Source organism: Lepus europaeus, chromosome 17, assembly GCF_033115175.1.
Source record: "Lepus europaeus isolate LE1 chromosome 17, mLepTim1.pri, whole genome shotgun sequence".
In the NCBI taxonomy this organism is placed as follows: Eukaryota; Metazoa; Chordata; class Mammalia; order Lagomorpha; family Leporidae; genus Lepus; species Lepus europaeus.
The window spans coordinates 27,306,392-27,334,190 of record NC_084843.1 but is presented as its reverse complement, the minus strand read 5'-3'; the positions used below and the strand labels follow the sequence as shown (position 1 = coordinate 27,334,190).

The 27,799-nt window shown below is 50.7% G+C and overlaps 2 protein-coding genes across 5 annotated transcripts in view; one reads left to right on the top strand and one right to left on the bottom strand.

The window, feature by feature from the left end:
- The window catches only part of ARMH3 (armadillo like helical domain containing 3), a 215,393-nt gene extending 199,728 nt beyond the window's left edge, over positions 1 to 15,665 (bottom strand). The window contains exons 1-3 of one of the 4 annotated variants that reach the window (XM_062214560.1): positions 15,546 to 15,665; positions 8,723 to 8,832; positions 1,070 to 1,182 (exon numbers count right to left, since the gene is read on the bottom strand). In XM_062214560.1, coding sequence (XP_062070544.1) covers positions 1,070 to 1,171 — 102 coding nt within the window. In that variant the 5' untranslated portion in view covers positions 1,172 to 1,182; positions 8,723 to 8,832; positions 15,546 to 15,665. Of the gene's footprint in view, positions 1 to 1,069; positions 1,183 to 3,011; positions 3,267 to 8,722; positions 8,833 to 14,703; positions 15,340 to 15,545 lie in introns of those variants that run through there. The other 3 variants (XM_062214559.1, XM_062214561.1, XM_062214562.1) reach the window with 3 other exon arrangements.
- A 3,064-nt stretch (positions 15,666 to 18,729) lies between these two features.
- Positions 18,730 to 21,778, top strand: HPS6 (HPS6 biogenesis of lysosomal organelles complex 2 subunit 3). The gene has a single exon (XM_062214881.1). It carries the CDS (start codon positions 18,835 to 18,837, stop codon positions 21,253 to 21,255), a length of 2,421 nt encoding a protein of 806 aa, XP_062070865.1. The 5' UTR covers positions 18,730 to 18,834; the 3' UTR covers positions 21,256 to 21,778.
- Positions 21,779 to 27,799: the final 6,021 nt, after the last annotated feature.

Genomic DNA, 27,799 nt, shown 5'->3' with positions numbered 1-27,799 from the left:
GAAAGAAAATATCTGAATTACAGAATTCTAGAGCCAAAAGGCACTTCACAGGACCTCTAGGACAGAAGTGTCTTTATGTCAGATCATAAGAAAAACAAGTCTTGGGGCCGGCACTGTGGCTTAGCGGGTAAGGCCACCGCCTGTAGTGACAGCATCCCATATGGGCACTGGTTTGAGTCCCAGCTGCTCCGCTTCTGATCCAGCTCTCTGCTATTGCCTGGGAAAGCAGCAGCAGAAGGCCCAAGTCCTTGGTCCCCTGCACCTGCATGGGAGACCCAGAAGAATCTCCTGGCTCCAGATCAGCCCGGCTCTGGCCGTTGTGGCCATTTGTGGAATGAACCAGTGAATTGAAGCCTTTCTTTCTCTCTCTCTCTCTCTCTCCTCTCTAGCCTCTCTGCGGCTCTTTCAAAATAAATACATAAATCTTAAAAGAAAAAAAAATGTGCCAGTGCTGTGGCGCAGCGGGTTAAAGCCCTGGCCTAAAGCGCCAGCATCCCATATGGGCACCGGTTCTAGTCCCGGCTGCTCCTCTTCCGATCCAGATCTCTACTATGGCCTGGGAAAGCAGTGGAAGATGGCCCAGGTCCTTGGGCCCCTGCACCCACGTGCGAGACCCGGAAGAAGCTCCTGGCTCCTGCCTTCAGATCAGCACTGCTCTGGCCATTGCGGCCACCTGGCGAGTGAATCATCGGATGGAAGACCTCTCTCTCTGTCTCTAACTCTCTCTGTAGCCCTTTCAAATGAAAATAAAATAAATCTTTTAAAAAAAAAAAAAAAGCCTTGATTAAAGATATTCACAAAGGAAGCTTCCCCAGCCTCCCTCCTTCCTTTCAATTGTTTTTGCCAGCTCATGACACCAACTAATATAAACATAATAATCTATATTTATTAATACATGATCATAATCTCTACTATGAGAAAGCTCGCTCTTATCCTGAGTGCTCACTCTCTGACACCTTCACTCTCCCTATAGTAGCTGAAGGTGGCAGGCAGAGGAAGGTTAGTTTTCATTTGGGGTTAGGAAGCTAAGGAGTTAAGCTGCGCAGATGGACAGGGCTCAGGGCCTTACCATGAAGATCTCATCATACATCAGCACTACTTTTTCCTTCAGTGGTTTTTTGGATGCTGAAGATTTCCGGAGCAAACCTCCCCGTTTCTCCACCTGTGCCATGGTCAGAGAATCTGTGTTGGAGCGGGGAAAGGCACATTTTAGGGCAGTGAAGACAGTCTTATTCAATACAATAGATAGATAAATATGTATTTGCCCAAACACACATAATATACAATACCAGGAGTGAACCCTAATGTCAACCATGAACTCTGGGTATATGTAAATACAGGTTTGTCAATCCTAACAAACACCACTCTGGTGGGTAATGGGTGAGGTTACAGATATGTACACACAAGGGGCATGTGAGATTTCTCTGTATCTTCCTTTCAATTTTGCTGTAAACCTAAAACAGTTCTAAAAAAAAAAAAAATATTCAGTCTTTAAGAAGAAAAGAAAGCCACAGTCAGTGTCAGAATACCCTCCCAGATGCTGGAGAGTCAACTCAAATACTTATCAATGGGAAATTTTTTAGGATGGAGAAATGATAAAGAATCATGTAGATCTTGTACATTTGCCAAGATCCCCTCCTTGACCAGTTAATATCAAGGTTTAAATAATTACCTGGCCAACAGGAAAAAACATTTTACATCCTTAAAAAATGTGCCAGTGGTCAAGGCTTAAAACAGATCCAAAACCAAACAGGAAAATGTAACTAGCTTCATTGGTAATGGGTCTGGCCATATATTTGAGGTTGCTAGAACGAAGGCTGCAAAGCACACATTGCCCAGACTGATAGTGAAGTTAAATTTCAAATATTGATCGAGCTTAGGACCATTAAGGCAGGAAGTGTGCTGCAGACTGATGTGCTCCATTGATTTCCCCAAAGTAAGTAGGTCCTCGTCACCACAAAGTACTTGGCCTTCACTGCCTCATAAATCACACTGCACTTGACTGTCTTCAGACATTCCTCTGGAAAGAGGCCCAAGGCAGAAAATAGCAGTCAAGAGCCCAAAAATTAAATTTTATTTCAAAATAACTGAATATACTACACTACTTTCAAATATAATTGTATATATTTGTAACACTATTGTAGATCAATTTCAGTGTATTTTTCAATTCTGTATAGAAGCAATTCCATGAATCATGCCCAAATTTTCATATCAAGGAATTTTCAAATTTCCTTTTAACTTTAAATCCCACGGGTCTCCATTGCGAATTTACACGTATTTCCTGACTTCCCACATTATTGCTACTGTTAAAAAGTTTCTCTATAATTAGTAATCCAATGGTAGTTTTTTCACTTGATGTTGCTATATGAGCAAAATGTTGAAATCTTTACCTAATATATACTAAACTGATCTTCTGTATACAAAGAGAATTGAAAATGAATCTTTACACGAATGGAAGGGGAAAGGGAGCGGGAGGGGGGAGGGTTGCGGGCGGGAGGGAAGTTATGGGAGGGGGGAAGCCATTGTAACCCATAAGCTATATTTTGGAAATTTATATTCATTAAATAAAAGTTTAAAAAAAAAAAAAAAAAGTTTCTCTCTCTTATATTCTGGGCTATGTGAAATTTAATTGATCCTCCCACCTACCCCAGCACTGTGGTACAGCAGGTTAAGCTGCAGTCTGTGATGCCGGCATCCTATATGGGCACCAGTTTGAGTCCTGCTGCTCCAATTCCAATCCAGCTCCCTGAGAAAGCAGTGGAAGATGGCCCAAGTACTTGGGGCCCCTTCCATCCACCTGGATGGAGTTCCAGGCTCCTGGCTTCAGTCTGGCTGGCCCCCAAACCACTGTAGCCATTTATGGAGTGAACCAATAAGGATGGAAGATTCTCTCTCTCCCTCTGCCTTTCCCTCTTTCTATAACTCTTTCAAATCAATTAAACAAATTTAAAAAAAAAAAAAAAAAAAAAAAAACTCGGCCAGCGCCGCAGCTCACTAGGCTAATCCTCTACCTGTGGCACCGGCACACCGGGCTCTAGTCCCGGTCAGGACGCCAGATTCTGTCCCGGTTCCTCTTCTTCCAGTCCAGCTCTCTGCTGTGGCCCGGGAGTGCAGTGGAGGATGGCCCAGGTCCTTGGGCCCTGCACCCACATGGGAGACCAGGAGAAGCACCTGACTCCTGGCTTCGGATCAGCGCAGTGCGCCAGCCGCAGTGCGCTGGCCGCAGCGGCCACTGGAGAGTGAACCAACGGAAAAGGAAGACCTTTCTCTCTGTCTCTCTCTCTCACTGTCCACTCTGCCTGTCCAAAAAAAAAAAAAAAAAAAAAGACAAGAATGGGGTTAGGGTAGAGCTTGATTTTACTTCCTGAGAAATCCAAAACAACAAGACTAATTTTTGTTCAATGACTTTCGGAAAATATGTACTATCATTCAAATTCTCTAATGTACAGCCAAAGAACATTCATGTTTGAGTATACATCAAAGCACAGAAAATCTCTTCTAATAGGTATCAACCATCTTTAGCACACACAGTACATCTTACACTTTTTCTATAAGCATGTGGTTCATGGTAAACGCTCAGCATTTTCTGTGTATTGGCTGATTCTGAAATAGGAAGGCAAGGAGGGAAATACCTTAATAGTCCTAAATCTGACCTAAAATTTTAGATAAGCCCTATCTCTCAAATTCTATTGAGTTCTCAAATTCTATTACAGTCTAAAGAAAACTGAAACAATAACAACAAAAAGAGAAGACTCCTTTGGGCAATTTACATTATATTGATCATGGCTTTGCCTTGAAGCATGAAATACAGCCTCCACTCAAAATATTCCTGTCTCTTAAATAAGTTGTCAAGAGGAAGATATCCTTATCCAAGGAAAATATATTAGAAATCAAGGCCGGCGCCATGGCTCAACAGGCTAATCCTCCGCCTTGCGGCGCCTGCACACAGGGTTCTAGTCCCGGTCGGGGTGCCGGATTCTATCCCGGTTGCCCCTCTTCCAGTCCAGCTCTCTGCTACGGCCCGGGAAGGCAGTGGAGGATGGCCCAAGTGCTTGGACTCTGCACCCCATGGGAGACCAGAAGCACCTGGCTCCTGCCATCAGATCAGCGCGGTGCGCCAGCCGCAGCACGCCAGCCATGGCGGCCATTGGAGGGTGAACCAACGGCAAAGGAAGACCTTTCTCTGTTTCTCTCTCTCTCTCACTGTCCACTCTGCCTGTCAAAAGAAAAAAGAAAAAAAGAAATCAAGAAGACTTGGCCGGCGCCGCGGCTCAATAGGCTAATCTTCTGCCTGCAGCACCGGCACCCCGGGTTCTAGTCCCGCTGTCGGGGCGCTGGATTCTGTCCCGGTTCCCCTCTTCCACGCCAGCTCTCTGCTGTGGCCCGGGAGTGCAGTGGAGGATGGCCCAGGTGCTTGGGCCTTGCCCTCGCATGAGAGACAAGGAGAAGCACCTGGCTCCTGGCTTCGGATCAGCGCACTGCGCCAGCCGCAGCGCACTGGCCGCGGCGGCCATTGGAGGGTGAACCAACGGTAAAGGAAGACCTTTCTCTCTCACTGTGCACTCTGCCTTCCAAAAAAAAAAAAAAATCAAGAAGACCTTATTAAAATAAATCAGAAGCAATGCAATTCTAAGCTTAGGGGATATAGATCTTGCATGTGTTCAGTTTCAAGTAGTTGGTAGAAATAGCAGGAACCTTCCAAGATGTGAAAAGCGTATGTTTACAAATATCCCCCTTTGAGGATTTACAATTGGGTTACAGCTAAACAATGTCCACCCCAAATCTCATAAATATGTCTTATCTACTTCAGAATTAATACTTTCTAATAAGCAAAAGGGAATAAGAAAGGAGATGAAAACAATTCCAAACAAACTACTAAACTTCTATTAAATTCTTTTCAGTGCTCTCCTTCCATGTGGAGTAAGGCGAATTTCAGGCAAGGGCCTCAGCTCATTACTTTTGGTCATCATAATCTACAACTGGACCCAAGCTCCTTAAACACAACTGGAAACTGACATCAAGTCTCTTCCTCCTGCAAGGCTCCTACCCATCACCATATCAAAAGTTTCAAAGGCCCTGTGGAAGTGGAGAAATGTTATAAATGTTACAAATGTTCTCCTTTGGAACTCAGTAATTAAACCTGTGTTCCTAAATTTTAAAGTATCTGGGCAGGCTCTGGCTCTGCAGTTAAGATGCTGCCTTGGTATAAACATCCCATATCTGACTGCCTGGTTTGAATCCTAGCTCCTCTACTTATGATCCAGCTTCCTATTAATAGGCACCTTGGAAGGGGGTAGGTGATAGTTCAAGTAACTGGACCCCTGCCATCCACATATGGGATATCATATTTGAAGCCATTTCTAAGCTTGATACAGGTGAAATTAGCATTGAAAATTTGCCTTAGGGGCTGGTACTGTGGCATACAGGGTTAAGCTGCCGCATGCAGTGCCAGCATCCCATATGGGTGCTGACTGAAGTCCCAGTTGTTCAGCTTCGGATCCAGAACCCTGCTGATGGCCTGGGAAAACAGCAGATGGTCCAAGTCCTTGGGCCCTGTACCCACAAGGGAGACCTGGAAGAAACTCCTGGCTCCTGGCTTATGCCTGGCCCAGCTCTGGCTGTTGCGGCCATTTGGGGAGTGAACCAACAGATGGAAGATCTCTCTCTAACTCTGCCTTTCAAATAAAATTAAAAAATTTTAAAAAAAAGAAAGAAAGAAAAGAAAAAATTGCCTTATATAATAGTCTAGTCCAAACCTCTGATTTTATTTCTGAAGAAACTGAGAAACAAAGTGACTTAGCATCACCTGGGTGGTTGGGAGACCTACGTACTAGCCTCAGCTCTGCTGGTGGTTGTTCCATTTATGCCTAGCAGCTCCTTAGCTCCATTTATGCCCGGCTCACTACAATAAGGAGGGTTGAGAAAAAGGAAAACTGCCCTGGCAGGATGTAAACAGATATTTACTCACGTACTGATGTGTGGCAATTTATGCTCTGTCAATCAGACACTTTAATTTCCTTTTAAAATAATCTTCATTTTATATGAAAGGCAGATACAAACAGAGAGAAATAGAGAGGCAGAAGTCTTCCATTTGCTGATTCACTGTCCAAATGTCTGTAACAGCCAGGAACTCCATCTGGGTCTCCCATGTGAGTGGCAGGGGCCCAGGTACTTGAGCTGCCTCCCAGGATATACATTAACAGAAAGCTGGATAGGAAGCAGAGTAGCCACGACTAGAACCAGGCACTCCGAAAAGGACACAGGCATTCCAAGCATCAGCTTAACCTGCTGTGCCACAATGCCTACTCCATCATAAGACTTTTGAAGATGTGTATCTTTTTTTTTTTTTTTTTTTTTTTTTTTTGACAGGCAGAGTGGACAGTGAGAGAGAAAGAGAGAAAGGTCTTCCCTTGCCGTTGCTTTGCTCTCCAATGGCCGCCGCGGCCGGCACGCTGCGGCCGGCCCACCGCACTGATCCGAAGCCAGGAGCCAGGTGCTTCCTCCTGGTCTCCCATGTGGGTGCAGGGCCCAAGCACTTGGGCCACTCTCCACTGCCTTCCCGGGCCATAGCAGAGAGCTGGCCTGGAAGAGGGGCAAGCAGGACAGAATCCAGCGCCCCGACCGGGACTAGAACCCGGTGTGCCAGTGCCACAGACAGAGGATTAGCCTGTTGAGCCACGGCGCCGGCGAAGATGTGTATCTTAACTACCATAGCTTTCAAGTATGCTTTGAAGTCAGGTATTATGATGCCTGCAGCTTGATTTTTCTCATTCAGGATCGCTTTGACTATTCCGGACCTTTTGTGATCCATGAGTTTTAGGACTGCCTTTTCTAGATCTTATAAAGAATATACTGGTATTCTGATAGGGATTGCATTGAATCTGTAGATTGCTTTAGATAATATATACATTTTAATGATCTTGATTCTTCCAGGAGCAAGAAATCTTTCCTTTTTTTTTTTTTTTTTTTTTGTATCCTTGATTATTTCTCTTTTTTTAAAGATTTTATTTATTTATTTATTTGAGAAGTAGAGTTACAGACAGTGAGAGGAAGAGACAGAGAGAAAGGTCTTCCTTCTGTTGGTTCATTCCCCAAATGGCCGCAACGGCCAGAGCTGCGCCAAACCGAAGCCAGGAGCCAGGAGCTTCTTCCCGGTCTCACACATGGGTGCAGGGTCCCAAGGACTTGTTTTCCCCGGCCATAGCAAAGAGCTGGATTGGAAGTGGAGCAGCCGGGACTCAAACTGGCATTGCAGGCGGAGAATTAATCTACTGCACCATGGCGCCAGCCCCTTGATTATTTCTTTCATCAATGTTTGACAATTTTATTGTCGAGATCTTTCACTTCTTTGATTAAACTTATTCCTAAATATTTGATTTTTTTTGGTGGCTATTGTGAATCGGATTTATTGATTTCTCGGTGTTATATAAAAGAGCTACTGTTTTTTTCTGTTTATTTTGTAACCTGCAACTTTACTGAAATTGTTTATCAATGCAAACAGCTTTTTGGTGGAGTGTTTAGGTTTTTCAATGTACAACATCACGTCATCTGCAAACATGGATAATGTAACTTCCTCTTTTCCAATTTTGATGCCCTTTATTTAAAACAGCTTGGTACTGGCATAAAAATTGATACATACATCAATGGAACAGAATAGAGAACACAGAAATTAATCCATATATTTACAGCCAACTGGTTTTTTTTTTTTTTTTTGACAGGCTGAGTGGACAGTGACAGAGAGATAAAGACAGACTGAAAGGTCTTCCCTTGCCGTTGGTTCACCCCCCAATGGCCACTGTGACCGGCGCACCGCAGCCAGCTCACCGCGCTGATCTGAAGCAGGAGCCAGGTGCTTCTCCTGGTCTCCCATGGGGTGCAGGGCCCAAGCACTTGGGCCATCCTCCACTGCACTCCCAGGCCACAGCAGAGAGCTGGCCTGGAAGAGGGGCAACTGGGACTAGAATCCGGTGTGCCAGTGCCACAGGCGGTTGGGGCGCCAGATTCTATCCCGGTTGCTCCTCTTCCAGGCCAGCTCTCTGCTATGGCCCAGGGAGTACAGTGGAGGATGGCCCAAGTCCTTGGGCCCTGCACCCGCATGGGACACCAGGAGAAGCACCTGGCTCCTGCCTTCGGATCAGCACGATGCGCTGGCCGCAGCAGCCATTGGAGGGTGAACCAACGGCGAAAAGGAAGACCTTTCTGTCTCTCTCTCTCTCTCATTATCCACTCTGCCTGTCAAAAAAAAAAAAAAAGAGAGAGAGAGAGAGCTAAATTTAAGACCTGAGACTATGGAGTTGCTGCAAAAACATGTAGGGGAAGGCTGGCACTGTGGTACCACCTGCAGTGCCACCATCCCATACAGGCCCCAGTTCGAGTCTCAGCTGCTCCACTTCTGATCCAGCTCTCTGCTATGGCCTGGGAAAGCAGTAGAAGATGGCCCAAATGCTTGGGCCACTGCACCTGCTTGAGAGACCCAGAAGAAGCTCCTGGCTTCTGATCGACGCAGCTCCAGCCATTGTGGCCAACTGGGGAGTGAACCAGCGGATGGAAGACCTCTCTCTCTGTCTCTCCTCTGTCTGTATAACTCTGACTTTCAAATAAATAAATCCTTAAGAAAAAAAAAAAAAAGTAGAGTAACGAACAGAAGTAGGGTAACCTACACAAACAAAGCTGAGGTCCTGCAAACAAATGGTGAGTGAGGAAGAACTATATACTCACTGACCTCATTGAACAGACTGTGGAGTGTCCAGGCATCGAGTTTCGTCACTCTAGTTTGTCAGTGGGTGAAGGTATCACAGCAGAAATCAGAAGGTAATTGCCTGATGTATGTATCTGTATATGAATATAGATGATGGCCAAACAAAACAGAGAGGGATAGACAAAGGCATGGATTGGTTAAGAGAAAAAAATGTGGAAACAGAAGAATCTGACTGTGACATTGATAGATGTATCCAATACGTAATCTGAAGGGGGGTGGGACTAGAACACATTAAAATCCAGTACAGGATTTAATTGGTACCTTATTTAATAGAATTTAATTGCCAGTATGTTGATGCTAAGTACAATCTTTTCTTAAGATTTAATTTATTTATTTGAGAGGTAGAGTTAAAGACAGAGAGAGGGAAAGACAGAGAAAGGGGTCTTCCACCTGCTGGTTCACTCCCCAAATAGCCAAAACGGTCAGAGCTGGGCCGATCTGAAGCCAGGAGCTTCTTCTGAATCTCCCAGGCGAGTGCAGGGGCCCAAGCACTTGGGTCATCTTCTACTGCTTTCCCAGGCCATAAACAGATAGCTGGATTAGAAGAGAAGCAGCCGGGACTTGATCTGGTGCCCACATGGGATGCTGGCACCATGGGCGAGTGGAAGCTTAGCCTATTACCCCACAGCGCCAGCCCCTGATAGTATTTTTTTAAAGATTTATTTATTTATTTATTTACTTATTTATTTGAAAGTCAGAGTTACACAGACAGAAGGAGAGGCAGAGAGAGAGAGAGAGAGAGAGAGAGAGAGAGAGAGAGAGAGAGAGAGGTCTTCTATCTGCTGGTTCACTCCCCAGATGGACACAATGGCTGGAGCTGCGCCCATCCGAAGCCAGGAGATAGGAGCTTCCTCTGGCTTATAGGTACTCTGAGAGCAACTCCACACCAAAACGCGATAATGAACAGAAAGAAATTGTGAAACAGAACAGAAAGATGAAATGGAGAACAAGTATGAGGACGCACAGCTCTCAGCTTAGGAGAAACTGCTTTAGCACTGCAAAGTTTTGATCACTTGTTTCACAATCTCCTGGGTGTCTCGTAAATATGTAGATTCCTAGGCCTCCAACCCCACAACTGAATCCGACTTTTCAGAAAAAGGACTAGAGGTCTACATTTTCAACAATCATCCCAGGGGCCAGCACTGTGGCATAGTGGCAGCATCCCATATGGGTGCCAATTCAAGTCCTGGCTGCTCCACTTCCAATCCAGCTCTCTGCTATAGCCTGGGAAAGCTGTGGAATATGGCCAGAGTCCTTGGGCCTCCACACCCACATGGGAGACCTGGAAGAAGCTCCTGGCCCCTGGCTTCTGATCGGCGAAGTTCCAGCCATCAGGACCATCTGGGGAGTGAACCAGTGGATGGAAGACCTGTCTCTCCCTCTGTCTCTGCCTCTCTGTAACTCTGCTTTTCAAACAAATAAATCTTCTAAAAAACTCAATCATCCCAGGTCAGTGTTCTCTACTGGGGCAGATCTACCTCCTAGGGAACATTTATCAGAAGTTCTTCTGGCACCTACTGAGTACAGGCAAGGGATGCTGCTCAACACCCTAGACTGCCCCCCACAACAAAGAATTAGCCAGGCAAACTTGCCAGCAGTGAAGGGCTTGAAAAACCCCAGCCCAAGTCATTCTAGCACCCACTAAAGTTTGAGAAATACTAATGCAAGTTTTAAACCAGGCTTTGAAAGGAAAGAAGTATCTGGAGAGAGAATATTGAAAGGATGAATGGAATTTTGGTGGACTTTACAAAAGGCACCAGAGCAACTCTCATTTTCCCGAATCTCATTCTCTCCACTTTAACGCGTCACTGGCATCCCCTCCCTTTGGGACCTGAGTGCCCCATGTGCCCATCTGTGAAAGAAGATCAGCACAAGACACACTGACTATACTAAGCCTCAATGCTTAATGAAAGAGATGAGGATATTACACAGTCATCTGCTTAGGAGTTTGGCTGAGTTAAATATTGCATTTGGCCATAAGCCATTCACCCAGCACCCAAATGAGGCAACATGTCTCTATCAAGCCAGAAAGGGCCTCCTCCTCCGACTCTCCAAAAAGTCTCCTATCCTAACTCTCCTAAAAGTTCCCCAGATACAAAGGTTTTAGAAACACAAATCTTTAGGCAGAAGTTATCTGTTCCCTAAATACTTTTACCAACCCTCCCACACTCCCTACAGATAAACACCAGCACTGTACATGCTTAGAAAATGCAGGCTTTTCCTACCTCTAAGCTCCAACACTTCATTTCTTAAGCTAATGAGCCACTGTTTCTTCTGGTGATAAATGTGAACATGACTCTCCCTTCCTTTCTGAAAGCCCTGGGATACAGCTCACTTGGTGATCACATCCTACTGCTCCACATGGAAGCTTGACAGAGTCCCCCAGTTCTACCCCGCAGACCGGCTCTAAACCAAGCGTAGAGCCCCTATCCACTTCAATGCATTTTCATTGCTAGTCACTGCGAGTCTTGTATTACATCCACTACAAAAACAGAATGTGGCCTGCATCCCTGAAGTCTCCTTTCAGGATCCCCTTCATGGAGAGCTCCAGAACAGGCCGCCACGCCCTTGTTCCATCTCCTTTCTTAACTCCTGCAGATGGAATTCATCCGTCATTCCTCCATATTTTCAGAGCACAGCCTCCTACCAGGAGTGATAAGTAATATGTAACCCTACTGCATTCATCATATACTTGGCACTGTTCTCAGTGCTGTAAGTATGCTATATTCAACCCTACAATAAGCAGATGAAACAGATACTACTACCCTAATTTTATAACAGTGATTTTAGTTTGACCAAAGTAACACAGCTAGTAAGTGGCAGCCACTCAATCTTTTCCTCTGATAGCGCTTCTCCCTGTCAGAATGTCCTGTTACTAGAAACTCTCAGGTGCTAGCTAGTAGAGCATTAAAAACCAGACTTAGGCCGACGCCACGGCTCAATAGGCTAATCCTCCACCTGTGGCGCCGGCACCCCGGGTTCTAATCCCGGTCGGGGCGCCAGATTCTGTCCCGGTTGCTCCTCTTCCAGGCCAGCTCTCTGCTGTGGCCCGGGAGTGCAGTGGAGGATGGCCCAGGTCCTTGGGCCCTGCACCCGCATGGGAGACCAGGAGAAGCACCTGGCTCCTGGCTTCGGATCAGCGCAGTGCGCCAGCCGCAGCTCACTGACCACAGTGGCCATTGGAGGGTGAACCAACGGCAAAGGAAGACCTTTCTCTCTGTCTCTCTCTCTCACTGTCCACTCTGCCTGTCAAAAAAAAAAAAAAAAAAAACACATACTTAAGGGCAGGCACTTAGCCCAGTAATTAAAACTCCCATATCCCACATCAGAGTTCTGGGTTCTGCTCTGGCTCTTGAATCCAACTTCCTGACAGTGAAGACCATGAGAGGCAGCAGCAGCAATGTCTCAAATAACTGGGTTCCTACCATCCATGTGGGAGACCTCCATTGAGTTTCCTGCTCCGGGTTTCAGCTTCTACCCAGTCCTAGCTGCAGGCATTTAGGGAATAAACCAACAAATGGGAGTTTGTGTTCTGTCCTTCTGCTCTCAAATAATAAAAATGTTTAAAATGAAAGTAACAGGTTCAGCTACACTTACAATTCTTTGGAAACTCCAAACTGATATTCATAATATCAACACTCCTACTTTATCAAGATCATTCCTGTTTTTTTTTTTTTTTTTAAGATTTATTTATTTATTTGAATGCAAAGTAACAGAGAGAATGACAGTGAGCTCTTCCAACTGCCAGTCTACTCCCCAGATGGCTGCAATGGCCCAGGGCAAGGACAGGCCAAATCCAGGAGCCCAAAACTCCATCCTGGTCTCCACCATGGGCGGCAGGAACCAAAGTGCTTGAGCCATCTTCCACTGCCTTCACAGACACATTATCAGGGAGCAGGGTCAGAATGAAGCAGCCAGGACTTGAATCAGCGCTCAGATATTGGGTGCTGGCGTCCCAGGAGGCAGGTTAACTCACTGCAACACGACGCCTGGCCTCAACCATGTTTTCTAAGCACCAGGGCAGAACCAGACTCATTAAGCAAGCACATGAAGCTCTATAGGCAGGGGTCTACATCTTGTGTGTGCTCTGGGCAGCATTCACATTGGAGTGGGTTTGGGCTATAGTTTTTATTTTTTCTTAAATCTTTATTATTATTATTATTTTTTTTTTTTTGACAGGCAGAGTTAGACAGTAAGAGAGAGAAACAGAGAGAAAAGTCTTCCTTCCGTTGGTTCACCCACCAAATGGCCACTACGGCCGGCGCATTGCGCCAATCTAAAGCCAGGAGCTGGGTGCTTCCTCCTGGTCTCCCATGCGGGTGCAGGGCCCAAGCACCTGGGCCATCCTCCACTGCACTCCCGGGCCACAGCAGAGAGCTGGCCTGGAAGAGGAGCAACCGGGACAGAATCCGGCACCCCAACTGGGACTAGAACCAGGGGTGCCGGCGCCACAGGCAGAGGATTAGCCTGTTGAGCCGTGGCGCTGGCCTTAAATCTTTATTTTTATTTTATTTTAAAGGCAGAGAGACAGAAAAAGTTATCTTCCATCTGTTGTCTCACTTCTCAAATGTCCGCAACAGCTGCAGCTAGGCCAGCCCAAAGCCATAACTCAGTCAGGGTCTCCCATGCGGGTGGCAGGGACCCAAGTCCTTGAGCCATCACTGCTGCCTCCCAAGGTTATACACCAACAGAAAGCCAGAGCTGGCAGCAGAGCCAGCACTGGAACACAGGCCTTCCAACAGGTAACGCAGGCATCCCAAGTGGCATCCTAAGCACTGCACCAAATGCCCACGCCGAGCCTATACTTGAAAGTGGAGGCTGGCGCCGCGGCTCAATAGGCTAATCCTCTGCCTGCGGCGCCGGCACACCGGGTTCTAGTCCCGGTCGGGGCGCCCGATTCTGTTCCAGTTGCCCCTCTTCCAGGCCAGCTCTCTGCTATGGCCTAGGAGTGCAGTGGAGGATGGCCCAAGTGCTTGGGCCCTGCACCCCATGGGAGACCAGGAGAAGTACCTGGCTCCTGCCATCAGATCAGCGCGGTGCGCCAGCCGCAGCGGCCATTGGAGGGTGAACCAACGGCAAAAGGAAGACATTTCTCTCTGTCTCTCTCTCTCACTGTCCACTCTGTAAAAAAAAAAAAAAAAAAGTGGAAGTAACTTATGGATTGTCCCAAGACTAGCAGTGACTGGCTGCTCCACTTCCGATCCAGCACCCTCTTAATGTGCCTGGGAGAGCAGCAGAAGATGACCCAAGTCCTTGGGCCCCTGCACCCATGTGAGAGACCCGGATGAAGCTCCTGGCTCTGGCCTCAGCCTGGCCCAGCTCCACCATTGAGGCCATTTGGGGAGTGAAACAGCAGATGGAAGATTCATATTTTCTTTCTCTCTCTCTCTCTCTTTCTCCCCCCCCCCCCCATTTCTGCCTTTGAAACAAATAAATAAATCTTAAACAGAAATTTAAAAAGGATCTCCTCCCTGCTAAAACTTACCTGAGTCTCTCAGGCATGTTCCCATCACACTGTACAACTGGGATTATACGGCCATGTAAGACACCACCTATACAATTTCACCCAAATATTGCTCTCTGATGTCCTGGAGGAGGGATACTCCTGTTTCTAACCTCAGTGCCAGTTACACAGCAAGTGCTCGATGACAGTGTGTGGAATAAACAGTTCGCCTTCACATACCCTGACTCAGTGTGTTATTTGCCCATTTTCCCAAATTCTTATGTATTCTTAAACTATGCTCTACGTGAAATTGCAAATGTTGACAACTGCTTTGGGGTTTTCAAAGTTTGCTTACCTTTAATTATAAAAACACTGAACAAGTGAATAAATAATAATGTCTAAAATCCCAGTAGGAAAACACCTTAAAGATTTCCCTGCTCACTAAGAACAAGAACTATCCCTGCAAGGAGGCATCACCACCCCTCCCCGGGCTCTGATTTACCTGATATTCACACAAATCCAAATGCAGACACACGCAAAATAATTCCAATTAATCGGTGCTACGAGCAAGAGTACAAATCCTCCTCTCTGGTTTACAGAGTGGCTGAGAACTCAGGACAGCAGAGTCAGCTCTCACAAAAGCTGCAAACTTTTTCCGAGAGGAAGAACTGGGAAGGATCTGAGGATCTCCAAACGTTTTTTCGGGTCCACTCAAGTTCCCAGCGCCCCTCGGCCAGAGACGACGCCCTCTGCAGCCTCGGAGAGCTCTCCTTCCCCAGGGAACAGGTCTCTCTCCTCCGGTTTCTTCCCCACGCCTCCCAAGGAACCACAACCCCAAAACACGGTCGACTGGAGCCCAGAGGCTGAAGTGCCCACAGGATGGGGGCCCTCCGCGGACACCTGCGGACTCCGGACAGCCCCGCCTTCCACCGGTCCGCACGCCCTCACCCCAGGGCGAGGAACCACCAGTGAGGAGATGCTCCGGAGGCAGCCAGAGGGGTCGAGGGCAGCCCCGTGCTGCGGTCAAAGGTCAGTGCCTCGGCTGCCCAGAGGCCCCAGGAGGGACAGGGAGGAGGAAGGATGAGGCCGGTGCCGGGTGGCCCAAGGAGGCGGCGGCTGGAGGAGCGAGGCCACCTCTCTCCGGGCTCGACGGCGCCGGGGCCCAGCCCTCCCCGCCGCACGCAGCCTCAGCAGCCGCCCTCCCTCGTCACCCCCGTCACCCCCCGTCGTCCCGCCGCAAGCACAGGCCCCGCCCCCAGGGCCGCCTCGGAGCCAAGGCCTAGTATGGCAGGACTTGGGGGGGTGGGCCAGGTTCGAGGACTGGCAGGGGCCAGTGCCGCTTACCGAGCCCCGGACTCCTCCACTACGCGCACTGCTCCCGGGCCGCTCGCTCCCGATGCCACCGGCGCCGCCGCTGCTCCGGGCTCACGAGCGCGCTCCCGACCTCCCCGACCCTTCCCCGGTGCGCCGTGCCCCGCCGGGTCCTAAAACCCGCCTCGTCCACGCCCGCTTCCTGAAACTGCCTCAGACTGCAATTCCCAGAAAGCATTGCAAAGCCTACAACTCCCGAAAGGCATCGCGAGAACGACATTAGCCGAAGAATCATCTGTTGAGAGCCTACTGAGTACAGGTGGCAATAGCATTTCTTTGCAATATGGCGGACTCTTTTGAACTCGGCAGTTCCTCTTCTCGGAATAAATGTGTTCGCTAGAAACACTGGTAAAGTTTGGAAAAATGTATCTTCCTAGATGTTTTTTGCAACTTTGTGACTGAAAGATGGGCTACAAGCTTTATGTGTGTGCCTACTGAGTGCAAATCGCTGTGTGAAGTTGTGTTAACTTGGCAGGTCAGCCCTCAGGTCTCAGTTTTCTCGTACACAAATGGAAGAGTACAAAAGATGTGCAACACCGTGTACGTGCCTGGGTGTTTCATTCCTTGTTACGGCTTTATGAAGTAGGTAGTCACAGTTGAGACAACAAAGGTTCTGAGAAGTTAAATAATTTGCCTGATGTTCTAGAGTTGATAACACATGGAAAGGAGTTTGAACCCAGAACTATCAGGAAAGAACTCAACCCAGATGCTCAAGTTCATAGAAGATTTATTTTTACTTTTTATTTTCATTTTATTTCAAAGGCAGACAGACAAATCTTCCATCTGCTGGTTCATTTCCCAAATGCCTGCAACAACTGGTTGGTTCCTGTGGCACACATGGAAGATCCTGGAGTTCCTGGCTTTGAATTTGTTCTGGCCCAGCCTGACATTTGGGAAGTAAATTAGTGGGTGGATGAGCTATAACTCTTCCTCTCTCTCTCTCTCTCCCTCCCTCCCTCTCTATCTATCTCTCAGCCTTTCAAATAAATAATATATGCATATAATTTTTAATTTAAAAAATTAAAATGAGAGACAGACATTGTGATATAATGGGTTAAGCCACCACATGCAACACCCGCATTCCATATTGGAGTGCTGATTTGAGTCCCAGCTACTCTGTTTCTGATCCAGTTTCCTGCTAATGTAGCTGGGAAGACAGCAGAGGATGGTCCAAGTCCTTTGTTCCTGCTACCCACACGTTCCTGGCTACTACTCACTTTGGCCCGGCCCAGCCCCAGCCATTACAGGCATGAACCAGTAGATGGGTTCATGGGAAGTGAATCAACAAATGGAAGATACCTCTCTCTCTCTCTCTCTCTCTCTCTCTCTCTCTCTCTCTCTGTTTCTCTCTGTCATTCTGCCTTTAAAATAAAAATAAATCTCTTCTCAAAAAGTTAAAATGAATATAGGATACAAAGATGAAAGAAATCCTATGGCAACTAGGAGCAACCTGAGGAAGAACAATGTGTGGCAGAAAGATGATGTTTAGGACACACTGAGATTGATTGTCCGCTAGACATCCAGGTAGACATAGCTACTTATAGACATTTGAACACCCTCTTTTGGAACTCAGCAAGAGATATCTGTGCTGTAGATAAATTTTTCTGACCCACTGTCTTAGGGGTAATGGTTCAAGCCTAGGAGAAGGTAGCCTAGGAATAGGGTAAAAGAAAAGGCCCAAGATGGAATTGGGGTATAAGAGAAGGAATGCCAACATTTAAAGGATAGTGGAAAGAGATAAGACAATGGCAAACAAAATTCTAAAGATAATGGCATCCTTAAAGCAAGGAAACCCAGAAGAGAAAAATGCAGTGGAGACAGCTGGGGGTTGTCAAATGTCTCAGAGAAAACAGGAAATAAAATGGCCCTGGAAGACCTCAGCACAGGCTACTTTGGGAAAGTGGTGGCTTGAGGAGTGAACAAGAGAGAAAGCAGCACAGGATGCAAGTGCAGAGGGCCTCCACGAGAAACGCCTAAGGGGCTTGCACTGTGGCACAGTGGGTTAAGCTACCGGTGCCTGTCCCAGCTACTCCACTTTAGATCCAGCTTCCTGCTGATGCGCTTGGGAAAGCAGTGGGAGATGGCCCAAGTACTTGGATGCCAGCACCCATATGGGAGACCCAGAAGAAGCTCTTGGCTCCTGGCTTCCACCTGGCCCAGCCCTGGCCATTGTAGCCATTTGGGGAGTGAACCATCAGATGGAAGATCTCTCTCCCTCTCTCTCTCTCCGCCTCTTCCTCTTTCTCTGTAACTCTTTCAAATAAATAAGTAAATAATTCTTGAAAGAAAGGAAGAAAGAAGGGTCGAAAGAAACTTAACTGAGAAAGGAAAGGAAGTAGGAGTGATGGGCTGGAAGTAGAAAGATGAGGAGGAAAGAATGAATTTCTAGACAGGACAGGTAGGGTGTGTTTCTGTGCTGTCAGCAAGAGGACAGAATGAGGCTGATGACGCAGGAATGGATGCAGGGCCAGGACTCCTGGAGAGGGAACAGCATGCCGGGGAGAAGCTATCCAGGGTGGGAGGGTCCCTGCACTTAGGGTGTAGGTGTGGCTGGAGGGATAACACAGAGACTCCGTGCATCCAGAGTATGCTGTCTTCTTTTCCTTCCCTTCCCAAACTGACTTGTTGACATGGTAAAGTAGTTCGGTGCACTGACCCTGGAGCCAGGTTGCTGTGGTTGGAACCCCAGCTCCAACACTGAGTACCTGTGTGATCCTGGCCAAGTTAATCTCTCTGCTTCATCTTCCTTGTCTGTAAAAGGGTCGGGGGGGAGGGGAGAGCTGTCTCTTAGTAAGTGCTAGGGAGGTGTTGCTGTTAGGACTTTCCACTAGCCTGCTACCCCCATGACAGTGAGGCCTTCCGTGTTGTTCAAGGCTGTCTACTCAGAACCTGGCACACTGTAGGTGTTCCATACAAAATGTTGACTCAGTGAGCAAGGCGAGGTGAGAGCGAGGCCAGGCGGGCAGCAGCTCGGGGAGGGGATCCCGACTCCTGGATCCAGCCCTGGGCCACTCGGCCCCACGGGCGAGGTCCCGGGCGCCGAGACCCTTGGGTGCGGCCGAGGCCCCTCCCTCGCGGGCGTGTCGCGAACCCGGCAATCCCCGAGCTCGCCGGGGCGCGGCGCGGCGGGGCGGAGCCGACACTCGGCCGGCCTCGGCCCACCTCATCGGCGGGGGACGGAAGTCTCTCCGGCCGACTCTTGACCCCTCTTGGGCTCCGCGGACCGAGCGCCGAGCCTCGCCCCACGGGGGCTGGCGGCACCATGAAGCGCGTGGGGACTCTGCGCCTGCTTTCGGACCTGAGCGACTTCAGCGGCGCCGCCCGGCTCCGCGAGTTGCTGGCTGGGGACCCCGCGGTCCGAGTGCGCTGCAGCCCGGACGGCCGCCACCTGCTGCTGCTGCGACCCCCGGGGGCGCCGGCGCCGCAGCTGCTGGTGGCCGTGCGTGGAGCCGGCGCGGAGCTGGAGCGGGCCTGGCCCGCGGGCCAGCCCTCTCCGCTGGACGCCTTCTTCCTGCCGTGGCCCGCTGGACCGGCGCTAGTCCTGGTGTGGGAGAGCGGCCTCGCCGAGGTGTGGGGCGCGGGAGTGGGGCCGGGCTGGCGCCTGCTGCAGAGCACCGAGCTGTGTGCGGCCGGCGGGGCCCGCGTGGTGGCCGTGGCGGTGGCCCGTGGCCGCCTGGTGTGGTGCGAGCAGCGTCTGCTCGGCGCTGAGGACCGGCGCAGGCCGCCCACAGCCGCTTTCAGCCACTGCGTGTGCGTCCGGACCCTGGAACCCAGCGGCGAGGCCGGCACCAGTCTGGGCCGCACACATGTCCTGCTGCACCACTGCCCCTCCTTTGGGCTGTTGGCCTCCCGCAAGGACCTCTTCCTGGTGCCCACTGCTTCCACCTGGCCTGGCGTGGCCCACGTTCTGCTCATCTGGAGCCCAGGCAAGGGCAAGGTGAAAGTGGCTTCCCCGCATCTAGGCCTCTCACACAGTAAGAGCCTGAATCCCGGACGAGGGGACACATGGGACTTCCGGAGCCTACTCCGCGGCCTGCCTGGGTTGCTGTCCCCTAGGGAACCCCTGACTGTGCACACGTGGGCTCCTGCCCCCCAGGGCCTGCTGTTGCTGGACCTCAAGGGCACTGTGAGCCTGGTGCAGTCCCATGGTGGAACCCGGGCCGTGGGCACCCTGCAGGAGGCCCCTGGAGGCCTCAGAGGGTCTGCAGCCCTGGGAACCTTTCCTGGAACCCTGGCCTGTGTGCTGGGCTCTGCCTTGGAGCTGCTGGATCTGAGCAGTGGGCAGCTCCTGGAGAGGAAGGTCCTAAGTACAGACAAGGTGCACCTGCTGGAACCCCCGGTCCCTGGCATGGAGGAAGAGGAAGAGCTGGAGACGCGAGGGGGTCTTCGTTTGCTCTCCGCCTTGGGTCTGTTTTGTGTGGGCTGGAAAGCCCCCCCGGGCCTCGAGGTGCCTTCGGCCAAAGACCTGGTGTTCGAGGAGGCCTGTGGGTATTACCAGCGGCGGAGTCTGCGAGGGGCCCTGCTCACACCAGAGGAACTGAGACACAACAGCATGTTCCGGGCACCTCAGGCCCTGGCCTCCATCCTCCAGGGCCACCTGCCCCCGTCTACACTGCTGACCATGCTGAGGACGGAGCTTCGGGACTACCGGGGTTTAGAGCAGCTCAAGGCCCAGCTGGTGGCTGGCGATGAGGAGGAGGCTGGCTGGGCTGAGCTGGCAGAGCAAGAGGTGACGCGCCTGCTGAGAACCGACTTGGTCGGAGACCAGCTGGCACAGCTCAACACTGTTTTCCAAGCCCTCCCTACAGCCGCCTGGGGTGCTACCCTCAGGGCCTTGCAGCTCCAGCTCGATGGCAGTGGCAGGCTGAGGTCCCAAGCTCCTCCTGATGTGTGGAAGAAGGTTCTAGGGGGTACAACAGCTGGAAAGGAACCCCCCAATGGCATACTGCCCCCCTTTGAACTCCTATGCCAGTGCCTGTGCCGACTGGAGCCTCGATGGCTGCCGCTGTTTGTGGAGCTGGCACAGCAGCAGGGGGGCCCTGGCTGGGGGGCCGGATGCCCAGGGCTGCCCCTGTATCGCCGAGCCCTGGCAGTGCTAGGCGAGGAGGGCAGCAGGCCTGAGGCACTGGAGCTGGAACTGCTGTTGGGCAGTGGGCGGCCCAAAGCTGTGCTCCAAGCCGTGGGGCAGCTGGTGCAGAAGGAGCAGTGGGAGCGGGCCCTGGAGGCCGGCCTGGCCCTCGGCCCCTCCAGCCCCCTGCTCCGAAGTGAGATCTTCAAACTGCTGCTGGCCGAGTTTGCCAGGCACCGCCGGCTCGATGCTCACCTCCCCCTCCTCTGCCGCCTGTGCCCACCAGAACTGACTCCATCCGAGCTCCTCCTGCTAATCCGGGCACACCTCCCAGATGACGTGGGACCCCCCAGCCCATTCCCTGAGCCCGGGGCAGAGCCCCCACTCACTGTGGGTTTGCTCCGAGTCCTGCTGGAGCAGACAGGGGCACAAGGACAGCCCTCGGGCCCAGTTCTAAGCCTCTATGAGGACATCCTATGGGACCCAGGCACTCCGCCTCCCACCCCACCTCGAGGACCCATGACTGCCCTTCAGGCATCGGAGCCCTCAGGCCTGGACACCTGGTTACCATCCGGACAGAACCTCTGTGTGGCTGACACAGGGAATCGTTTCTAGGACATGCTGATCAGGGAGGGGTATCAGAGTTGGAGGAGGCCAGGGTGGGACCAGTGTGTGCAATACTCTTCTCTGTTATGGAGCAATTTGTTATATGTGTGTATGTCAAATACACACACCATTTTTGTATTTTGGAACGGCTTGAGGGTCTGAGAGGGTTGTGAGTTATAGAGGGAGGGCCTGAATATGGATCTGCTGGCTGAAGGGGCCATTTCCGGTCATTTATGAGCAGTTAATATGTGCTTGGTGCAGCAAATGAGGCCACCTGCATCCCACACCCAAGTCCTTGGGTTCACGTCCCAGCTCCACTCCTGATTCTATTCCTGCTCATGTACATCCGGGGAGGTAGCAGCTGTTGGCTCAAGTGCCTGAGTCCCTGCTGCCACCCAGGTGAAAATCCTGGATTGAGTTCCTGCCCTGGCTTTAACCTGGCCCAGCCCTGACTACAGCAAGTTTTTGGGGAATGAACCAACAGATGGGTGATCTTGATAGTCTCTCTCTCTCTCTCTCTCTGCTTTCAAATAAATAAATTTTTAGAAAATACGCTCCAGATACTCGCTGGTCTTTACATAATCCACCACTTGATATTTCCCATAACCCTGTGCAGAAAGCACTACTGTTATCCCCCATTTTACAGGAAAGGAAAGATTTCAGAGGTTTAGAAAGATTAAATGACTAGACCGAAGTCAGTGGACTAGAAATAGCAGCCCTAAGATTTGAGCCATCTTCAGCCCAGGTACGCCTACGGGCTTGGGCTGGGGTGCACCCCTCACCCTGGGCTGCACACCGGCTTCCCCAGCCTGTTGTGAAGACAGGGCTCTGCAAAGCTACGCCCTTCCTTTCCCCAGGACTGGTTGTGCTCCTCAGAAGGCAGTGGTGCACCCCATGCCCGTTCGCCAGCGTCTCCTGCAGCAGCCCCCAGTTAAGCAGAAAATGTACCGCAGATAAGAGAGCCGCCCACAGAGTTCTCTGGCTTAGCGACAAGAGTCACTGGGAGCACAGCTACTTGAAGGACCCCACATTCCTTTCCTAAATCCAGAAACGAGAACATGCGCAGCCAAGATTTCCGCTTTCTGGATTTGTTCTACAGGACCACCTCTGAGTAGGGTCTGCCCGAGTGACCCTTCAGCATGCTTCTAGCTTAACATGAGACCCCGGATGCTGCTTGTTAGCACGTCCTGGGCCACAGCTAGCCCTGCCCAGAGCTGGGACCAAGGTAAGGACCACTGTGCAGTCTTGGCCAAGGCCGGGACCTGCAGCTTGCTTTCTACTCAGCCACATCCTGCTCTTAAGGTGCATTCACGGGCTAATGTGGTACTAGGGACGGTTCCTCAATCTCCCAGGGGCGTGGAATGCCCCCCCCCCCGCCCCCACCACACTCTTCTCTAAAGCTACTGTTAGCTTCTGGGACTCATGGAGGTCCTGAGGTGGCTCGTGTGCATGGCCAAGTCCTAGGACAGCTGTTCGGCTTCATGAAATCTGGTGACAGCTGGCCCTTACCGGAGTCCAGGGCTAGGAACAGGTGCTCCTTCAGCCCCCACCTTAACCTCTGCCTGGTCTGGGAGGGGTTCCTCCTCGTCTTGGTCTCGAGGCTGCGCCCATTAAGGCTCCTCAGTGGGAAACTTGGGATTTGGCTTGGACTTCCTTCCGTGTCCAGCGAAGGAGTCATGCTTAGTGAACCCCTGAGGTCATGAGCAAGGAAAGAGAGTCAGGTTTTTCCTTAGAGTTTGTGTGGTCCGGGGGAGTTCCTCCTGCACTGATAGAACCTTTCCATGGAGGCCACCTAGCCTGGCAGCTCCGAGAGCAGCAGGTGGCATTACATGGTCACTGTCCCCTGCCCTGACAGGCTGGGCACTGAATGCACTGGTTCTTGCTTATCTCCACCTACAAGATGGAGGGTGCAAGGGATAACTCAGGCACTGAGGAGCAGCTCAGCAAGGCAGGATCACCATGCAGCTGGGTTGTGGTGGAGCAGCGTATGAGTGAGCTCAGAGAGAAGGCCCAGTGCAGTCTTCCCGAGATCTGTGGATAGGTAGGTGCAGATTCCAAGTCAGAGGTTCTTGGTGTGTGGGAATGGTCCCTGGACAAGCTGTTGGGACCTGGAGAAAGTGGGAGATCCAGGAGCTGTGGCCCTTGACCTTGGGTGCCTGAGAAAAGGGAGACGTTCTGGAGCTGAAGAGTGTGCATAGTGGACAAGGGCTCAGACTGAAGGTCCCCGGGCAGGAGGAGGCTGTAGGAGAGTCTGAATGAGATGGAGGATCCTAGGCCATTGCACGGGAGTGTTTCCATAGGTGTGCCTCACCCCCGGAGCTCTCAGGCTCACGTAGCAGCGGCCTCTGGGAAAGCTGAAGGTAAAGATGAAGTGAGGCAAGAGGAGCACCGGGCAGGGGTGCCTGCCAAGCCAGCAAGCACGCAGGGCAAAGGAGAGGAAGCAAAGCCAAAGGCTCCTCCCCTGCCCACATGGCCCTGGAGGCACAATCCTCCATTTTCCATCACCCTACTTACTGCCCGCCCACATTCCCGGCCTTGCCAACCCCAGCTCTGCACCTGCTTTCCCTCACCAAGTGACCCACCAGTGGAACACAGACTACGGTATCCATGCCGCCAATGACCGGAAGACCACAGGGCTACCGCAAACTAAGCCTTCTCCAACCCCCAAAGGTCAGAAGCCAGAGCCCCCGTCTTTCTCCGTGTGACCTGTGGGAAACTGGATGTGGTGGCCAGAGTGGGCCCCTGACAAGGACTGCTCTCGCATACCCTCATTCTGCCTTCCACCTGGCCCTGGCCACATGTCCTTGAGAACGTTGTAGTGGCTTTCCAGTTGGAGTCCTTGTCTCCTCAAATCTAACCTTTTACCCAGAGTACTATAACAAGCAAATCCGATCAGGTTCAATACCTACTTCAATATTCAGGATACAGGCCAAGCTTCTACAAGAAACACCCAGCCCTTCCTCTTTGTCTGGCCCTGCTGCTCTTCAGTCTCCTCTCCAGCCGCTCTTTTACGTTGTGATTGTCTAGCTATTTGTGTCTCTGATTAGTATATGAGTTCCCTGAGGGCAGAGACCATGGTTAGTTGTATTTCTGTATCCTCAGCATGTATCATAGTGCCCGGCTCATAGTAGGTCCCATTATTGTTGTGGCTGCGGGAACTGACTGATCCTTATGGCCTAGGTAAGAAGAAGGGATTAGGGGCCAGCGCTGTGGCTCAGCAGGTTAACGCCCTGCCTGAAGCACCAGCATCCCATATGGGTGCCGGTTTGAGTCCTGGCTGCTCCACTTCCAATCCAGCTCTCTGCTGTGGCCTGGGAAAGCAGTAGAGGATGGCCCAAGTCCTTGGGCCCCTGCACCTGCCTGGGAGACCTGGAAGAAGCTCCTGGCTCCTGGCTTCGGATCGGCGCAGCTCCAGCCGTTGCGGCCAATTGGAAAGTGAACCATTGGATGGACAACTTTTTCTCTCTCTCTGTCTCTCTCTCTCTCTCTCTGTGTAACTCTGACTTTCAAATAAATAAATAAATCTTAAAAAGGAGAAGAAGGAGGAGAAGGAGGAGGAGGAGGAGGAGGAGAAGAAGAAGAAAGGATTAGGCTCTGGGCTATGAAAATTCGCTGATATTGGAAGTCAGTCATGAACACCTGAAGGAGGGAACCAGGTAACCTGGAGACAGTGTTGGGGATGGTAAAGAGCTGATCTGGGTCCATCTTAGCAGTTAGAGTTGGGGTGGAAGGAATGGACATAACTGGTACCACAAAAAGCTCCTGACCCCCACCCCCAAGCCAGGAAATGAGGAGGGGTGGGAAAGCCTGAATCAGTGGGGTTCCAGGAGACGGATGAGTGGGGCAGCAGCCAGTGGCTGTTGTGGACGGAGGTCAAAACACTGGAAGATTGATTCCCACATTAAGTATGACCATGGGGGAGCGAGCTTTAGGAAATGTTTGCCACTGTGCTGGTGCACCAGAGATTGGTTCACACTGACAAGTGTAGCGAGGAAAAGAGAGAATCAGAGTGAATTGCTTTAGACTCTCAGCTCCATTTGGGGGCACCCTAGGCCGGAATGCTTGGCACCCTTGCTGCCAGGGAGAAGGAAGACAAGAAAAATTGCAGATAGCGCCTCTAGACGTCCACACTCGCCTCTTCTTATACACAGGCTCCCCCTGGTGGCTACTCTTGTCATTGCTAGAACCACCCACTGCCCTCCAACCTACACACACTGGCCAGTTTTTTAACTAAGTAGTGAGGAAGCCTCTGAAGGTGGTAAATCAAGGTTCTTCAAGGGCAGTGGAGGAGAAGAGCTCAGGAGAGAATTTAGGGAGCAGAATCATAGGGTGCAGAGTGGTCCTGGACTTGTACGAGGACAATATCACCCATGAGAAAGGTGGTGCGAGCTGCAGGAATTCTCATCTCCGGGATTGGAACTGTGCTCCAGCTACCAGCCCAGCTCAAATAGTTTGATCCAACATGGGAGAAAGTTGAGAATACAGTAGGATTTCCTGGGAGGACAATTTATATGAGTTTGAAATGTAAGAATAAGACATTGGCTGCTCTTCACAGTCAATATAGTCTCACTTTATGCCCCAAATGTGAAAGGGACATGAATCCCCTTTGAATAAAAAAAATTTAAGGATTTATTAGAAAGTCAGAATGACAGAGACAGAGAGAGATCTTTCATTCAATTATTTACTACCCAAATGGCTACAACAGCCAGGGCAGAGCCAGGCTGAAGCCAAGAACAAGGAGCCAGGAACTTCCCTGGGTCTCCCACGTGAGTGGCAGAAATCCAAGGGGACCACATTCTGCTGCATTCCCAGGTGTATTAGCAGGACTTTGGTCAGAAGCCAAGCATCCAGGACTCTGACACTCTGATACGGAATTCTTGCGAGTAGCAGCTTAACCCACTATGCCACAACACAGCCCCTGAATAAAAATTTGTCAGGAGTGGGTATTTGGCACAGTGGTTAAGAAGCCACTTGGCATACTCCTAAATCAAAGCATCTGGTTTCAAGACCCAGTCTGCTTTCCAGTCTGGCTTCCTGCTAATGCACCTGCTAGGAGGCAATATTAATGGCTCAAGTAGTCAGGTCCCTGCCACCATGTGAGACACTAGGATGGAGCTGCTGGATCCTGGCTTCAGCCTGGCCCAGCACTGGCTGTTGCAGACATTTGGGGAGGTCTCGCATGTGGGTGACAGGAACCCAAGGACTTGGAACATCATCTGCTGCCTCCCAGGCCCATCGGCAGGAAGCTGGATGGGAAACAAACACTAGACTGGATCCCAGGCACTCTGATACGGGATGGAAGCATCCCTAGCTGTAGCTTAACCTGGAAAACCACAACACCTACCTTTCTTATATATGTAACTTTAATAGCAGACAGACAGAGAAAGATACACACACACAAAGAGACACAGATTTCCCATCCCTTCACTCATTCCCCCAAATGCCTCTCAACACCAGGGCTGGGCCAAGCCAAAGCAAGGAGTGAGGAACTTAATCTAGTGCTCCCATGTGGGTGGCAGGAACCCCACTACTGGAGCCATCACATGCTTCCCCCAGAAGTGCACACCAACAGGAGCCTGGAATTGGAGACAGAGCCAAGCTGTGAACCCAGGTTCTCTGACATGGGTTACAGCACCAGCCCCATAACTAGGTAATCTTATGTCCCCAGAATAATCAACTGTAAAACCCTTGAAGCCAGTGCCACGGCTCACTTGGCTAAGCCTCTGCCTGCGGTGCCGGCACCTCAGGTTCTAGTCCCAGTTGGGGCGCTGGATTCTGTCCCGGTTGCCCCTCTTCCAGTCCAGCTCTATGCTGTGGCCCAGGAGTGCAGAGGATGGCCCGGGTCCTTGGGCCCTGCACCCGCATGGGAGACCAGGAGAAAGCGCCTGGCTCCTGGTCTCAGATCGGCACAGCACGCCAGCCGTAGTGGCCACTTGGGGGGTGAACCAATGGAAAAGGAAGACCCCCCCCCCCTCACTAACTCTGTCCAAAAAACCCTTGAGAGGAGAAGATACCAACACAATTGTGTTGTGGGGGACCCGGACAGCGGGGGGCACGGAAGCACGGTGAGAGCTGGGAAAGTGGTGCCCCTTCGCCATCCAGTCTGGAGGGGTGAGAAGCCCAAGACTGGGTGGAGAGACGGGAAGGAGGCTGGGGCCCTCGCCCCCTGCCAGGAAGGAAAGAGGGGGATATGAGGGATGATCAACTGGGACGCCTACAGGGGTCCCGGGTCAGGAAGAAGACTTCCTGAGTGGGAAGGAAAGGAACCCAGCTGAATGGCTATGCCCTTGCAAGACAGGAGGAGAGCAGCTTATGGCTTGGATTGGAAAAAGGAGCCATTTGAGGTTTAACCCTGTTGGATTCCTCATCCATATCAGGACATCTCTCATCCCAGCGACAGCCCCACTTTGCTGGGAGTTCATTTTCAAGAGAGTTAAGATGAGATCAGCTCATTCCTGTCAGTGAACTGACAGAGAGGGTGCAGAGAGGGCGAGTCGGTGAGTCACGTGGGAGGCCCAGATGGAAACCAGTGGATGGAAGTTCTCTCTCTCTC

Excerpts from the sequence above, each read along its gene's own strand:
- HPS6 (XM_062214881.1), top strand. The coding sequence starts at position 18,835 with ATGAAGCGCGTGGGGACTCTGCGCCTGCTTTCGGACCTGAGCGACTTC.